General features: G+C 39.1%; 2 protein-coding genes across 3 annotated transcripts; both read right to left on the bottom strand.

The window, feature by feature from the left end:
- Positions 1-170: 170 nt before the first annotated feature.
- LOC121982439 (serine/threonine-protein kinase D6PK-like) lies at positions 171-3,347 on the bottom strand. 2 transcript variants are annotated; one of them, XM_042535490.1, is made up of 4 exons: positions 3,161-3,347; positions 2,671-3,067; positions 1,498-2,506; positions 171-1,171 (listed from the first exon to the last, which is right to left on the bottom strand). In XM_042535490.1, exons 3-4 carry the CDS (start codon positions 2,394-2,396, stop codon positions 328-330), a joined length of 1,743 nt encoding a protein of 580 aa, XP_042391424.1. In that variant the 5' UTR covers positions 2,397-2,506; positions 2,671-3,067; positions 3,161-3,347; the 3' UTR covers positions 171-327. The 2 variants fall into 2 exon arrangements, with proteins under 2 accessions (XP_042391424.1, XP_042391425.1); XM_042535491.1 differs by lacking the exon at positions 2,671-3,067.
- A 606-nt stretch (positions 3,348-3,953) lies between these two features.
- Positions 3,954-8,075, bottom strand: LOC121982438 (potassium transporter 6-like). Its single transcript, XM_042535489.1, has 9 exons — positions 7,300-8,075; positions 6,712-7,216; positions 6,582-6,635; positions 6,147-6,407; positions 6,008-6,060; positions 5,811-5,934; positions 5,476-5,730; positions 4,903-5,309; positions 3,954-4,741 (listed from the first exon to the last, which is right to left on the bottom strand). The coding sequence occupies exons 1-9, from the start codon at positions 7,345-7,347 to the stop codon at positions 4,112-4,114; spliced, it is 2,337 nt and encodes a 778-aa protein (XP_042391423.1). The 5' UTR covers positions 7,348-8,075; the 3' UTR covers positions 3,954-4,111.
- Positions 8,076-15,647: the final 7,572 nt, after the last annotated feature.

The following is a 15,647-nucleotide window of genomic DNA, read 5'->3' as shown; positions in this document are numbered from 1 at the left end:
CTTTGTTGATATTACATAAACTTCTTCAACTGAGTCAAAGTATTGTTGCACGGTGAAGTTTTCTTGGTGAAGGATACCTCTTCTCATCCTTTTCCTTAGAATGAAGAATATGTTTATCTCTAAAACTGTCATAAGAAAATTTGTTGTCTTCCCACGGAAAATCTAAGGAATTTGAAAATTGCTCCACTTGATCATTAGAAACCACCCAAAGATACATTTCGATACCGCATTATACTTAAATTTGAAACAACACTAGCAATGCAAAGACAATGCTAAGATCAACAAGGCCATCGGAGACTCTACATTTTGCTTCAAACAGGAAATCCATTAGAATACATCAAACTCCAGGTACTTATTGGATGTCGGAATGTCCTTTTGGCTCGCCGACGATACAGAATCTTGGAGTGTCTGACCAATCTCAAAGGTTTTCGGTATCTCCGGAGGGCTTGCACACCTTATCAAGGCCCAGTTGATGCCCTCGAAGAAGGGATGCTGCTTTATCTCCGTAGCACCGCGTTTGTAAGCAAGACGGTGTTGTGGTTCCTTGACGAGCAATCCCCTAATAAGGTCTCTTGCAGCAAAGCTAACAATTGGGTACTCAGTGAACCGCAGTGGTTGCCCGACCACGTTAAACAATGTGGCTCGGTTGCCTGACCCCTTGAAGGGTGTCCGGCCAAACAAAAGTTCATAGAGGAATATGCCCAATGTCCACCAATCTACAGCGCTGCCATGCCCTTCGCCCTTAATGATCTCCGGAGCCAAGTACTCATGGGTACCGACAAATGACATGGATTTGGCATCTGTAGGCTCCGCAAGGAGCTCAGGGAGTGTGTTTGATTGGTTTCCGATCTCAAGTTTCTGCTTCTGCACCTTCTTGGACTTTGAGGAAAATAGTCGAGGGGAGAGAGCAACACACGAAGGCTGGACACAGGATGGCTCGATACAAGCAGGTTGAGCACAGTAGACAGGGTTGTTATGTCTGGAGGACTCAGAGATGTTGGACGGCTTGATAAGGGTGGGGCTAACAGCACAATGAAGAGAAAGGTCAAAGTCCGAGAGCATGATGTGGCCGTCTTCTCGTACAAGGACATTCTCTGGCTTCAGATCCCGGTAGATAATACCCAACATGTGCATGTATTCTAGAGCAAGGAGGACCTCAGACACATAAAATCTGTGTTTGTAGAATCCCACAAAAATCATAAGAAACTTGCTTAGGTTTAACATGAACATACCAGAATATACTTGATAAATGTAATGAATCCAATTCGATATATCTGAATGGAGTTGAAAATGAGGATTTAGAAAAGTTAATCCAGAAGCAAGTTTAACTACAATTGCAGAGGATTTCAAGACTTCAATTGTCAATGATAGGATAAACTAGCTATCAGACAAACTTCTAAGCCAAGTAGTAAAAAAGCATACGAAAAAACTATTACTAACTCATGCAAATGGTGCCTAGAAGCATGAATAACTTGAGATTAAGGACTAGATACCTACTTGGCTGCTTCCTCTGAGAAATACTTTCCAGGTTGCTTCTGTCGAAGAGTGTGCAGATCCCCTCCGGGACAAAACTCCATTACCAAACAGGAGAACTTGTCGGTCTCAAAATGAGTATACAGCGTCGGAAGGAATGGGTGATCTAGGCATTGCAATATCTCCCTTTCAGTCTGGGCTCGGAGCAACTTCTTACGACTTGCTAAAGATACTTTATCCATGACCTTCATTGCGAAATAACACTTGATTCCACTCAACTTCGACAAATAAACACTGCCTATGTCCCCACAACCCAACTTCTTCAGTAGCCTGAAATGGTTCAAACCAACAACCCCATCTTTAGCCCTAATAGACTGAATTGCTTCCCATCTCAAATCATTTGCTTTGTGAGGCTTGCTAATGCTTCTGCTTATGCTGTTACAAGTGCTATCATCGCTAACTTCACTGCTTGTACTAGCTCTGCACATACTACTTTTGCCGCTATCGGTTCGGTCACTTATTTTTGCACTGCCACTGGTCTTTGCTGGACCACCAGTGCCATCACTAACTTTAGCACAAGATGAACAACCTTTCTCACTGTCCTGCTCCGAGATCTTTCCATCGCATTCCATAATCTCCAACTTCACTGCCCCATTTGGCTGAAGCAGCTCAACACTATCACCCTGCTGGATTGAAAAGTTAGCAGGCACTTTCTCTTGCTGACTCAAACTTTCATGCTCGATAAATTCCGCAAGTTTGTGCTCCGGAATGCTCTGTGTCACAGATAATTGTGACAATCTTGATGTATCAAATACGAACCTGCTTGGAGCAGGCAACTGCAAGGAAGATTTTTCAACAACTTGGCCACTGATTTGATTGCTTTGTTGTTTCAAAAAGGGCTTCGACGCTGCTTTTGAATCCATCAATAGAAACACCTGAATTCTCAATGTAGTAAAATTTGTTGCCTTATCTGCTGTTTATATCCCATTAGTCTCTTCAGCTTCACCCATTAGTAGATAATCTAGAGGGAACTCTGCCAGATAATAAAAGAAACATCAATGTAAGAGGCGCTAAAGACATTTGCATCAATATGAAAACCAAACAGAAGAACAAGTATATGAACCATATAATGATATGAACAAATAAAAGATGACCAACTTCAAAAGCAAATAGAGGAACTGATAAATAAGAACATACCAAATCACCAGGAAGCAACTGAAAGTATAATATACTTGAATTAGGATTCCACATTTTCTGTTTTCTTTCTCATGGGTAGTTAAATCTCAAATCAAATGCTGTGGGAGATGCTTCACATCATAGTAAAATAGATATTCGAAAGGAACTAATTAAGCAGGCAATTCATCAAGAATCGCAAAGATAACGAGGCGATTACTTCGCAGGGAAGCAGTTTTTACAACTCCAAAAGGAATAAATCACGATTTAAGTCCGGGGAGCAAATTAAAAATCCTATCCCCCCAAAAAAAAACCCCTTTTTTTTCAGAAGCGACAACAATAAAATCCAAAATTCAGTCCTTAGTGTCACTTCCCTGGGCCAGATCGAAGCTAATTTCCCGGAGATCTCCCATCCCTCGACCTAGCGCAGATCCAAGCGCCATACGCAAGAGTAAGGACAAGAATAATTGGGGAAACAAACTGATGGAGTTAGCGGAAGTGGGTAAAGCGTTACCTCGCATCCAAAGATCGCAGATTTAGGCCATCTTCCGATGGATCACGGGCGCCGCTTGCTTCCAACTACAACGTCGTCGTCCAAGGATCGCCTCTCGCTGCCTCGCTCCTCTTCAGTAATCATTCATTAGAACAAAACACGGAGAACTTCTCCAACCTTTTTTGCCTCGCTACTGTGAATTTAATGATCGAGTTATTTATTTGGCAATTTATATTTTTTAAAACACAAAAAAAAAACATATAAATATTTTGGTTTTTTGACATCATTTATAAAAAGTTAAAATCATCATAAAATTATTGTAGCAGTTATAACTATTACAAGAAAGTGTGACAACAACTAAATAGTTCTTACAATAATTTTTAAGATGATTTCAAACATATTTAAATGATTTTAATCCAGTTTAATAAATCTATTCATATTAATAAATAGTTTTTGATATATACATTGTAGCAAAGTTTTATAATTTTTACCATAGAATCTAGTGGTTAGATTAAGCATACTATTTATAGGCCTTGAGCAATAGTGATTCATGTCTCCTGGTCTCAAGCCTTTAGGAGTGGATTCCTTCATTACCAAACAAACTATAAGAGCACCAAATGTGATGGGGCCTTTGCACCTTCAAGAAACATACTTTGTATCTTCTAACCACTTTATCTAGAAAGGCCGCTCAATTAAGATTTAATTTATCTCTTCCAGAGTGTATGAAGTTGTTCGTTACAGTGACGGTTTCACCTATTGCCATCAATTAGCAAGCCATACTTCGTTCGAAATTGATCATGTCCTAAGTAGATCATCGTCACAATAAATGTTTAGACTTCATTTCGGGTTCATAACTTCTTGAAATTGTCACTGTAATACCAAAAAATCTATCGAAAGTAACAACACGAAAAGGGAACTGAATACCTATGCTAATTTACACTAACGAGATCGATGTACATTGTCGTCGAGAATTCAAACACTGTAAACCATCCCCACTTCCAAAGTCGATGCATGAGGAATGCTCACTGCGTAGGCAGGTCCCCTACAATTCCTCCTCAAGAAATCATACCCGATATCGATCACAAATCTCTTGATCAAACCCGACCCGCTCTTTGCCTTCACCTCGGCATGCCCCAGAATGAATGCCATCCCGGCTTCCCTTGCTTCCATCAGCTCCTGCAGTTCTTCCCTTTCGTCGGAGTCCAAATGCGGGCTCTCGGGTAAAACAAACCTCACCTTCTTCTTTCTCGCGACCGGTGATTGTATCTCCCTTGAGCTTGAAGGGCCAGCCGCGTCGTCTAGGTCCACCTCTTCTTCGCATAGTCCTAGTCCTGCTCCAACCACTGCCATTCTATCGTTGTCCTTTTCGGGTTGTTCTTGTGTTCCACCGGCATGAGAAACACTGGACCGGATGAACTCAGCAATGCTGCACACTAAATCCTTCTCGAACTCGATGTCATCCTTGTGCACATCACGGTAGCCATACCGCGCGATGCATCGGTACACCCTGTATTCTTTTGGGCCAATTCTTCCCACGAGGAACCGTTCCTCTGGTCGAACATACGGCACTGGGACAGACTTGATGCATAGGAACACGAGGACCTGCGGTATCACAAGTGTAAGATGAGAATACCAACGAGCTAAGAACAAGTTTGCAATAGGTTACACAAGCATGGCAAGTTAAAACACATTGTAAACTTTCACTTCAAATGAACAATTCAGTAGAAAAAAGTAGTTGTTATACCATACAAAGCATAGCTCACCTGGTGAAATGCAGGGAGGTTGGTGACAAAGTGAGAAAAGATGGCTGGAATTCCCGACACAAGTTCAGTGTGGATGAGGCCAATGCCTCTCACACGAACAATTCCGAGGTTAGGGCTGAGACCGATGAGCCAGTCGATCGAGACCTTATTTTGGATGTCGAATTCGTACTTTTTGAGTGTGCCGTAGTGCCATACATACATAATTATCATGAAGATGAATGAGAGGGCAATTGGCACCCAAGCTCCTTCCAAGAACTTGATGAGGGACGCAGAGAAGTATAATGCCTCAATCGATCCAAAGAAGAGGATGAAACATACCGCGAAGAAGATGCTCTTATGCCAACATAGAACTATCACAAGCGACATCAAACAGGTCGTAACCAACATGACAGTAATAACAGCCAACCCTGTCAAGAAAGCATAAGTCATCAGAAACACCAAAGACCAAAAGAAGTTATCTCTGGTCACAAAAATGCACTTGAACTCGAAACCGATACACATCGTCTACACAAATGGATTAGTGAAAGTTCAAGCACGAGATGGAACTCGAGAAATCCTGATCTCGTAGCATACCTGATGCATTGCCCATGCGCTTTGTATCTCTGAAACCGACAGTAACAGCGAGGCACAATGTCATCAACATCCAATTTATTTCAGGAATGTATATTTGTCCATGTACTTTCGATGAAGTATGAACGATCTTCACCCTAGGGAAACAGCTCAATGCTGAGCACTGCTTGACGATCGAGAAAGTGCCAGTGATAACAGCTTGGCTTCCGACAACAGCCGCCAATATGGCGATTGCCAGAACTGGCCACCTTATTTTCTCTAACAAAATAGTTTGTCAAGTTCAGAGTACCAACATCAACAACATTAGCAGATAATTCATTCGGGCATATTATCAGTACCTGGAACGGATACATAGAACCCGATACGGTAGTCACTTTCTATAAAATGATGTTTCGATAGATAAGCAGCTTGTCCCATGTATGCAAGGATCAAGGAGGGATAAATCATGGAAGTAAAAGCAATCTGCAAAAACCAGTATTATACTCATTAGAGAGAACCAGTGAATATATCTATCCATCATTCATTTGATCCTCACCTGTATCGATAGCTGAGAAAAATGTCCCAAATCAGCATACATAGCTTCAGAACCTGCAAGAGCAATGGAAAAAAATTGAATGTGATCCATGTAATACGATGATAAAGCGTATCGGAAGATTTGTAATTAGTTTACAAACCTGTTATGCACAATAGTATTCCACCCAAAGACATCCAACCGCCTCTTTGAGTTTTCTTCAGGAATTTGTACATGTAATAGGGAGAAAGTGCTTGATACACATGTGGGTTCCAATGAAAAATGTTGTAAACACCGATCGCACTGATGCAAACGAGCCAAGTAACCACGATCGGCGCAAATAGGAAGGCAACCCGATGTGTGCCGTAATGTTGCAGAGCAAACAAAGCAACTAATATGGCACAAGCAATGGGAACTTCAACATCTGCAGATTGATGAGTGATATGAAATGATCACAAAGGAGTTCTTATGTAGAATTGAAGTTAATTGTAGAATCTTATGCAATTATTTCCAAATGTGTTCTGCTAATCAGGATGCGAAGTAATTGCACAAGACAAAGAAGATTTAGGGTTCATAATAATGGTGAGATTTGGCTTACACTTGTGTTGTTCCCTGGACATGGACAGCTCAAGACCTGAAATAGCAGAGAAGACTGCAAAGATGCCACTTTCCAGTCAGAGATTGGCGAAGAACCCTAAAAATTGGGGAAGAGTGCCCAGGAAATTTACCAGAAATTGCCGGTGTAAGCACGCCGTCGCCAATTACCATGCAAGTCCCGATCAGAGCAAGGATCAGCAGCAAGAGCTGCAGTACCTGGTGCTTCTCGAGCAGCCTCTTTACTCTAGAGGCCGCCGCGGCGCCGCCCGAGGGCGGGGCGGCGTCCCCGCCGTCCGTCTTCTTGTACGTGGAGAGCTCCTCGTCGGCGAGCTGGCCGTTGGGCAGGAATCCGACGCGGGCGTGGCGGCAGAGGAGGGAGTAGAGCGCAAAGGTGCCGCCTTCGCCATTGTCGTCAGCGCGGAGCACGATGAAGACGTACTTGAGGAGGGGGACGAGCGTGAGGGTCCAGAAGACGAAGGAAAGCACGCCGTAGATCTCCTCGTTCGTCTCCGAGTGCTCGATGTCCTCCGCGAAGGTGTTCTTGTACACGTACAGCGGCGACGTGCTCAGGTCGCCGTAGACCACTCCCAGACTCTGGTACGCCAATGTAACCACCGCCCGCCATGAATCCTTCTTCTGCCACACCAGATTCATCAAACAAGACGCCAAAAAAATTGAATCTTTTTACCTTCCCTCCAAGTAAAACCATACAAGAATACCTTCTCCGCACTAGGGAAACCCTCACCGCCGCCGCGTTCGAGATCCATGTTCGAAGAGGTCAAGCACACACCGAGCTCATTACAAAGGCAACAACTTTAGCTTCAGTAGAGAGGAAAAGCAAGCGAAGAACTCACAAACTCACTCCCAAGATTGCATTTTTAGCTCGTCAATACTCGAGTCGGAAGACGAGGAACTCGTCTGCTTCTTCTCTAGCGAAGAGGTCAAACGAGTAGGAGAGCGAGCACCTAGGGAAGCTCGATATGGAGAAGAGAGTTAGGCCAAACAGCGGAAAAGGCCAACATTAGAATATTGCGAGCGAGTGCGATGGAGCTTAATTAAACAGAGTAGGTGAGGTCGATGGGAGAAGGAGCAGAAGCTGTGGTTTCAGTTACAGACCGAGAGAGAAGAAGCAGATAGCCATTGGAAGATATTTAGAAGGTGGGGTTGGTGTGTCACACTGTCATAGTGTCATGCTTGTGTTGTGGTGGTGGTACCATCTCTCTCTCTCTCCTTCCCCTTGCTTTTGTTCTTTTTGGGCTGAGGGCGGTTGAGCTGTATGAGGATGCGAAAAAGCAGCACTGCAAGAGTCGGAGAAGAAAAGGAGCTCAAAAAGGTGGCCATGGGAGGAAGCAAATTGCAGTTTAGAGGAGGAAGAAAGCGAGCAGGAAGGTGCTGTCCTTTAAAAGCTTGTAGCTTTGATGGAGCATCAAGTTGATAAGGTGGTGGAACTAAAGTTCTATAGAGATCTAGATGGCAAGATCAAGGTTCGATATGCGTGGGGTTCAATTCATCTGATAGTCCATCAAAACCTATCTGTACTTGTTGGATTTACTGAGATGGCTGATGAAAAAATTTTACAGCATCCAATTGTTCATCTTTAAAATTAATCAGCTATCTAAAAGCACCATATCCATCCCATTTAAAATTGAAAATTTAATTCTCTCAATATTTTACTATTGTAGTATATTTGTAAAAGCACAATGCTAAAATATGTATTGTACTTATGGTGACTTTTACAAGTGTAGAACACATAGAAACACACATTTGTCTTTGTGAGTGAATTGGAGTGCAATAATGTGGATGAAATATCACATTCAAAGCTACCCAAATAATCTCAGTGGTCCAAATTCTCAATGGGGCAACAACTTGAAGAGCAAAAATGGGAGGGGTCTAGTGATTGATTGGTCTCATTAATGTGCTCAAATTTCATGAAGTTTTCATGAGATTGGTAATTGTTTGGGGCCAAAAAAAAAATAATGAAAGGTTACTTTTTTATTTCCCTTGTTGTGAAAGGACACTCCATATTAAAAAAATATATATCAAATTATTGTAGTAGTTTTGATTAGAACTACTATGATCAAATTATTTCATATTATAATAATTTTAATTAAAATTACTATAACATTATTGGAGTGATTTTGATCATGTTATAATACTTTTGGCTAAGTTGGAATTTTTTTTTTGATATAATAATACTTTATGGGTAGAAATTTTGATTAAATTAGAGCAATTTTATTCCACATTGTAGTAGTTTTAATCAAAAATTTTACAATTATATTGGAATAAAAATATTTTTTAAAATGCAAAATAATATGGCACATTGATTTTTTATAGAATTATTCTTTTTCATGAAATTATTTTCGTTTATTTCATTGTTCCAATCAGGAAAAAAATCAAAAGATAAATTTTAGTAAAAAGGGATTATTTTGTATAATGTTTGACCTGAAATTAATAAATTTTATTATATTTAGAATTATACGTTGAGCATATGTCAAACTTGTCTTCATCCCATTAAAAAATTGTCGAAGCCAAGAGATAATAATTACTCATCGAGACTCTAAATTCAAGAAATTTCCATCCTAACCCCTACAGTTTTCTTTACAAATGGAAATATCCTTAGCTAGGCTTTGAAAATTGGCAAAATGGCCTCAAAGAACTTCTACATTTTTCATTTCACCCTTAACTTTACCAATTGGCCTCGTTTTTAAATATTCGATTTGCAAAGCGGCAAAGGACATGTTTTTGTGGTGCCCACAACCGACCACTCGCATCACTCCAACTCAACGCCTACAAATCTAGCACAATATTTAATTTTATTATTTATATCGAGCATTAGTTCAATTTATTAAATTAATTGTAATAAATTAATATAATCTAAGTGATTAATTAATTAGCTTGTTCCTCCAATTTTCATGCATAAATTTAATCTAATTTTAAATTAGGACTAATTAGATATAGCCGATAAGATTAGGTTTGATGTGGATGTAGCATCATCACGCATTGTTTTATAAATTTAATCTCTTCTTTTTTTAAAATAAAAATAAAAGAATTAGAAAGTATCAATAAAGGGATGATTTGCCAATGCAATTTAATGAATAATTAATTGGGCGAAAAGAAAATATCCCCTTTCATTTATTATGAGAAAAGCATCCTATTCCACACAATTCAAAACTATTTTTACTTTTTGGCAGTTATAGTTTATTAGTCTGATAAATACTAATAATATTATATTTTAATAATTATAATACATAGTAATTACAATATAAACATTTCAATATTATATTATAGTAATATTTTAATTTTTATCCATACTAATAATATTTATATCGATGGACAATCGTGTAATTACAGGATATCAAATAATTTCTAATTTATCATAGTCGATGGAAAATTTTCATAATATCATAATTAATAATTATTTAACTAAGTTAAGATTGATAAAAATTATATTATAATAATTATAAATCATATCTAATACTTTATTAATATTTTATTTTAATAAACATCCATCAATCCCGTAGCTTTTATAATATATAGTTAGCAGAGATGCTACAATTATATATCAATTACAAGATCTGCATGATTATATAGCATTTACAATTGTTATAATTGTACAATAGTTAGCATCTTTATAGTTATTGTGACAATATAAAAAATAAATATATTTTTAGAAAGTAAAATATACTTTGGTGGGTGAGTGACGTGAGTCGAAACAGTGACGGATCTAGGGGAAAGCGAGGGTGTATTTGAGCACCCCCTTAGTACTCTCGGAAAATTTCATCAGTATGTTGAGGGGCAGCGAGAAGTAAAACAAGCTCCAGCTCTCTTCTTTAAGCATTCTATTTCTTTTTTGTCTGGATCCGTCACTAAGTCGAAATGTTCTTTTATAATAAATGAAACAACACTTTTTATAAACACCATTATTAGAGCATCTGCAATGCTTTTAACGTGAAATACGTTAATACTTATTTTTTATTTTTTTTAATATGTAGCATTAACACGTTCAAATATAATGCTACAGTACAAAAAAAATGTCTACGTCGATGTTAATGCATCATGCATTTGTTGGAAATAATGAAGACTAGTATACGAAAATGAAGGCTAGAGGGGAAACGGATCTTTGATTTATTTAGGATGCCTTTTTTTCCAACACTTCAGTCAGTACAAAGCACATATCTTTATACTAATCATCAGATTGTTCTAGACCCTATCTTAATTCCTTAATACAATTCCAATGACTGATTAACACTATTATCTAGACTCATAGAAAACTGAAAAGACAAGAGTTATCTTAATTGGAAATACAAATTAACTTTTAACACTCCCCCTTAATTTGTGATTTTCATTTTGTCTTTAAACTTCTCAAGCTTTTCCAATGACACGGGCTTTGTAAGAACATCTGCAGGCTGCTCATTAGTCCCGATGAACTCCAAGTGAATTTCCCTTTTGTTCACCAAATCTCGAATGAAATGATGACGCAACTCAATATGCTTACTTCGGGCGTGAAAAACTGGATTCTTTGTCATTGCAATTGCGGACATGTTGTCACAGAAAATAGTAGTCGAGCACGTATGTTTCTGTTGCAGATCAACCATAATTCGCCTAAGCCAAACTGCTTCACAAGCTGCACTTGTTGTTGCAGAATATTCAGCCTCTGCAGATGATAAAGCTACTGTATTTTGCTTCCTTGAGCTCCATGAAATCACCTTTGATCCGAGACAGAAAAGATATGCTGAGGTACTCCTCCTATCTTCGAGGGAGCCGGCCCAATCACTATCCGTAAAACCGACCAAATCATTGTTCAATTCTTTTACATATCTCAACCCATGTTTCATTGTTCCTTGCAAGAATCTGAGCACTCTCTTTGCAGCAGCATAATGAACCTTGCTTGGCTTGCTCATAAACCTCGAGAGTACACTTACAGGCTGAACAATATCGGGCCTTGTGTTTGTGAGATAAATCAAGGATCCCACTAAGCTTCGATAAAGCTTCTCATCTGCCATTTCGCTGTCATCTTCTTGCTGTAACTTCTCATTAAGTGCCATTGGCGTGGGCACGGGTTTGCAAGACAACATCTGAAACTTCTTCAAGAGATCCTCCACATACTTTTCTTGTGAAATGAAAATCTCGCCGCTTGATTGCTTGACTTGAAAACCAAGAAAGTACCTCATAAGTCCAAGATCAGACATCTCGAACTTTTTCATCATGGCCAATTTAAAATCTTCAACCATCTTTATATCGGTTCCTGCATAAATCACATCATCGACGTAAAGACAAACGATTAAAAAATTCCCTTTTTCTCCGACTTTCACATAGAGGGAGGGCTCGTTTGGGCTGGGCTGAAGACTGAAATGCTAAAAATGGGAATCAATCTTGCTGTACCAAGCTCGAGGGGCTTGTTTTAACCCATAAAGAGCCTTTCGAAGCCGGTACACTTTTTCTTCCTTCCCTTTCACGACATATCCTTCAGGCTGGAATACATAAACTTCTTCTTCTAATTCTCCATTCAAGAAGGCCGACTTGATGTCAAGTTGGTAAACTTTCATCTCCAACTGAGCTGCCAAAGCGAGAACAATTCTTATCGTCTCCATGCGAGCGACCGGTGCGAAGGTCTCATTGAAGTCAATCCCCGGCTGCTGTGAGTAGCCTTTTGCGACTACTCTGGCCTTGTGCTTCTGAATGCTTCCATCTTCATTATACTTCGTCTTGAATATCCATTTCAATCCGATTGCATCCTTTCCTGCTGGCAAATCAACCAAATCCCAAGTTTGATTTTTCTCAATGCTTTTAATCTCTTCATTCATGGCTTTTCTCCACACTTCTTGATCTGTAGCTTCAACATAATTCTGTGGTTCTCCAGCAAACAAAGCCAAATTAGTTTCTGAATATATGTCAGATAAAGAGCAATACCTTTGAGGGGAATCTGATTCTGAGTCATCAGTTAGCGCAGTAGTACTGGAACTTTCTCCTTCTGTGCTCAAACTTTCACCTTCCATCCTGCTTTGTGTCCCCACAGTTGGTCCAGCAACATCAACAAATGGAATTGTTCCAGCTCCATCCGATAATACAGGCACTTGTGAATCATTATCGTCCCAATTCCACACAGCTAATTCGTCAAAAATTACATCTCTTGAGAGAACTAACTGATTAGTTTTTGGGTTATAAAGACGATACCCCTTGGACTCATCACTATAGCCAATAAAAATCAATTTTCTCCTTTTTCATCAAACTTCTCCCTGTTCTGTGGCAACATACGAGCATAGGCGACGCACCCAAAAACCTTGAGCTGATTTACAACTGGCTTTCAATTATACCATGCCTCGAACGGAGTCCTATTCTGAACAGCCTTTGTTGGAGAACGATTTAGAATATACACTGTCGTATTCACAGCCTCAGCCCAAAATTTGTTAGGAAGTCCTTTTCCCTTGAGCATGCTGCGAGCCATTTCTTCAATCGTTCGATTTTTCCTCTCCGCGACTCCGTTTTGCTGAGGAGTGTGCCGCACAGTAAGTTGTCGTAGAATCCCGTTCTCCTTGCAATATTTGAGAAAAGGTTTGTATATAAACTCTCCTCCACGATCTATTCAAAGAGCCTTAATCGAGCATCCACTTTGATTCTCAACAAGGGCTTTGAAATGTAAGAAGGTGCTGAAAGCATCAGACTTTCTATCGAGAAAATAAGTCCATATCATTCTTGTAAAATCGTCAACAAAAAGAAAGTACTGCTTGTTACCGAGTGAAGCACTTCGAATTGGGCCGCATATATCAGCATGGACAAGCTCTAATGGACTTCGAGCTCTCCATGCTGTCTTTGGAAATGGAAATCGATGCATCTTTCCATATATACAGCCTTCACAAACTCGATCTTTTGAATGGATTGTAGGAAGACCAGTGACCATTCCCTTTTGCTCCAAAAGCTGCAAGCTCTTAAAGTTTAAGTGTCCATACCTTAAATGCCAAAGATAGGATTCATCAAGGTCTCTACATTTGAGAGCATATGTCTGCAACTTCCATGTCTCGAATGGAAATAAACCATTTGCATTCATTTTCACAGCAGCTACTCTCAAATTGTTCTTCTTATTGATGATATCACAACGATCATTATCAAAAATCAACTTATAACCATCCTTCATTATTTGCCCAACACTCAACAAGTTATGGGTGATCTTTGAAGAATAATAGACATCATGAATATGTTTTTTATTACCTCCTTCTGTGAAGACAGCAACAACTCCTTGCCCTTCGATGCTTACACGCTTGCTGTCACCAAGCTCCACTTGCGTGAAAAATTTATCATCCAGCATAGCGAAAGAATCATGATTTCCGGTTATGTGGTGGCTGCACCCGCTGTCAAGAAACCACGTTTCCTTGTAACTGTGCTCGGAATCCATAGATGAATCAAATAATTTTTCAACATCATTTTCCTTCGCAAAATTCGCCTTAGCATCTGCGGCTTCAGCTTTCTCCTTAAACCAACAATCCCGCTTCGAATGATTGGAAATTTTGCACCTAGTACAGCGATGCCAACAACTTTTTGATTCATGCCATGGCTTTTTGCAGATCTGGCACTCTGTCCCAGATCTCTGCACATCCAATGATGGCTTCCTTCCATATCCTCGGCCATGATTTTGACCTGAGCCTCCTCGTCTTCTACTTGATGATCCTCTGTAGGAAGATGAAAACCCTCTTTCTTCTTGTCTCGGATCAGATTTCTTTTCCCCGAGGTTGGCCTTTACTTGAAAAACTTGCTCGAGTGGCTGATTCGTATAGTCATTGACTCTGCCTTCATGTGCCTCCAAAGAGCTGAACAACTCGTACCGAGATAGCTGGGATTTATCCTTCGTCTCCTCGATCACGGCAACGATATGCTCGAATTTTTGCGGTAATGATCTGAGAATTCTTTCCACTACTTTCTTCTCGGATATTGTATCACCGCAGCCCTTGATTTGGTTGACAATCTCAGCCACCCTCGAAGAAAAATCTTTAACAGATTCATTTTCTTTCATCGATAAGTTGTCAAAATTTCTCCAATAATTTTGCAACTTAATTGAGATCACTTTATCAGCCCCTTTGAATTCCTTCTTCAGAACGTCCCATGCTTCTTGGGCGCTCTTCATGCCGAAAATTCTAGGGTAAATTGATTTACTTACCCCCTGTTGAATAATTCGCAAGGCTGTAGCATTCTTCTTTATATTCTCCTTCAACTGCTTCTCGGTTTCTTCTTCCGCGAGTGTTTCGAATTCTTGTTTCACCACATCCCACAAATCTTGGGAAATGAAGATGGTCTCCATTTGGGAGCTCCAATACTCGTAATGTTCTCCTTCGAATATGGGTATTTGACTAGGAGAATAAGTGAAGAAGGTTAAAGGATTTGAAGAGGCCATTGGCTCTGATACCAAATTTGTTGGAGATAATGAAGAGTAGTATACGAAAATGAAGGCTAGAGGGGAAACAGATCTTTGATTTATTTAGGATGCCTTTTTTTCCAACACTTCAGTCAGTACAAAGCACATATCTTTATACTAATCATCAGATTGTTCTAGACCCTATCTTAATTGCTTAATACAATTCCAATGACTGATTAACACTATTATCTAGACTCATAGAAAACTGAAAAGACAAGAGTTATCTTAATTGGAAATACAAATTAACTTTTAACAGCATTAACGTCGTTATGGATGCCCTTACATACATGTCATATCAAAAGTAAAGAATTTTATATATTTTTATTATAAAAAAAATCCTCTCAACAATCCCTTATTTTACCTTATATATAATTAAATTTTTATAAAATTTAAATTCATAAATTACTAATATTAATAATATATATATATATAAAATGTTGTTATAGTGTCCTCTATATCATTTATAAAAATTTCATAATTTTTATCAAAGATCTTAACTTTCCATAAAATCATTTTTTATATTTGATATTCTTTAATATCTTGTTATTCTTTATGTATTGTGTCACCCTCTCTAACTTTGAATTTGTCCTTTCTCTTCATTGTCTTTTGTCCTATCAGACGAATATGGACTTCAGAGTCATCCATATCAATACTCGTATTTAG

This window comes from Zingiber officinale, chromosome 5A (genome assembly GCF_018446385.1).
Source record: "Zingiber officinale cultivar Zhangliang chromosome 5A, Zo_v1.1, whole genome shotgun sequence".
Taxonomy (NCBI): Eukaryota; Viridiplantae; Streptophyta; class Magnoliopsida; order Zingiberales; family Zingiberaceae; genus Zingiber; species Zingiber officinale.
Note: the sequence above shows the minus strand (reverse complement) of the source record. Positions and strands in the feature narration are given on the sequence as shown.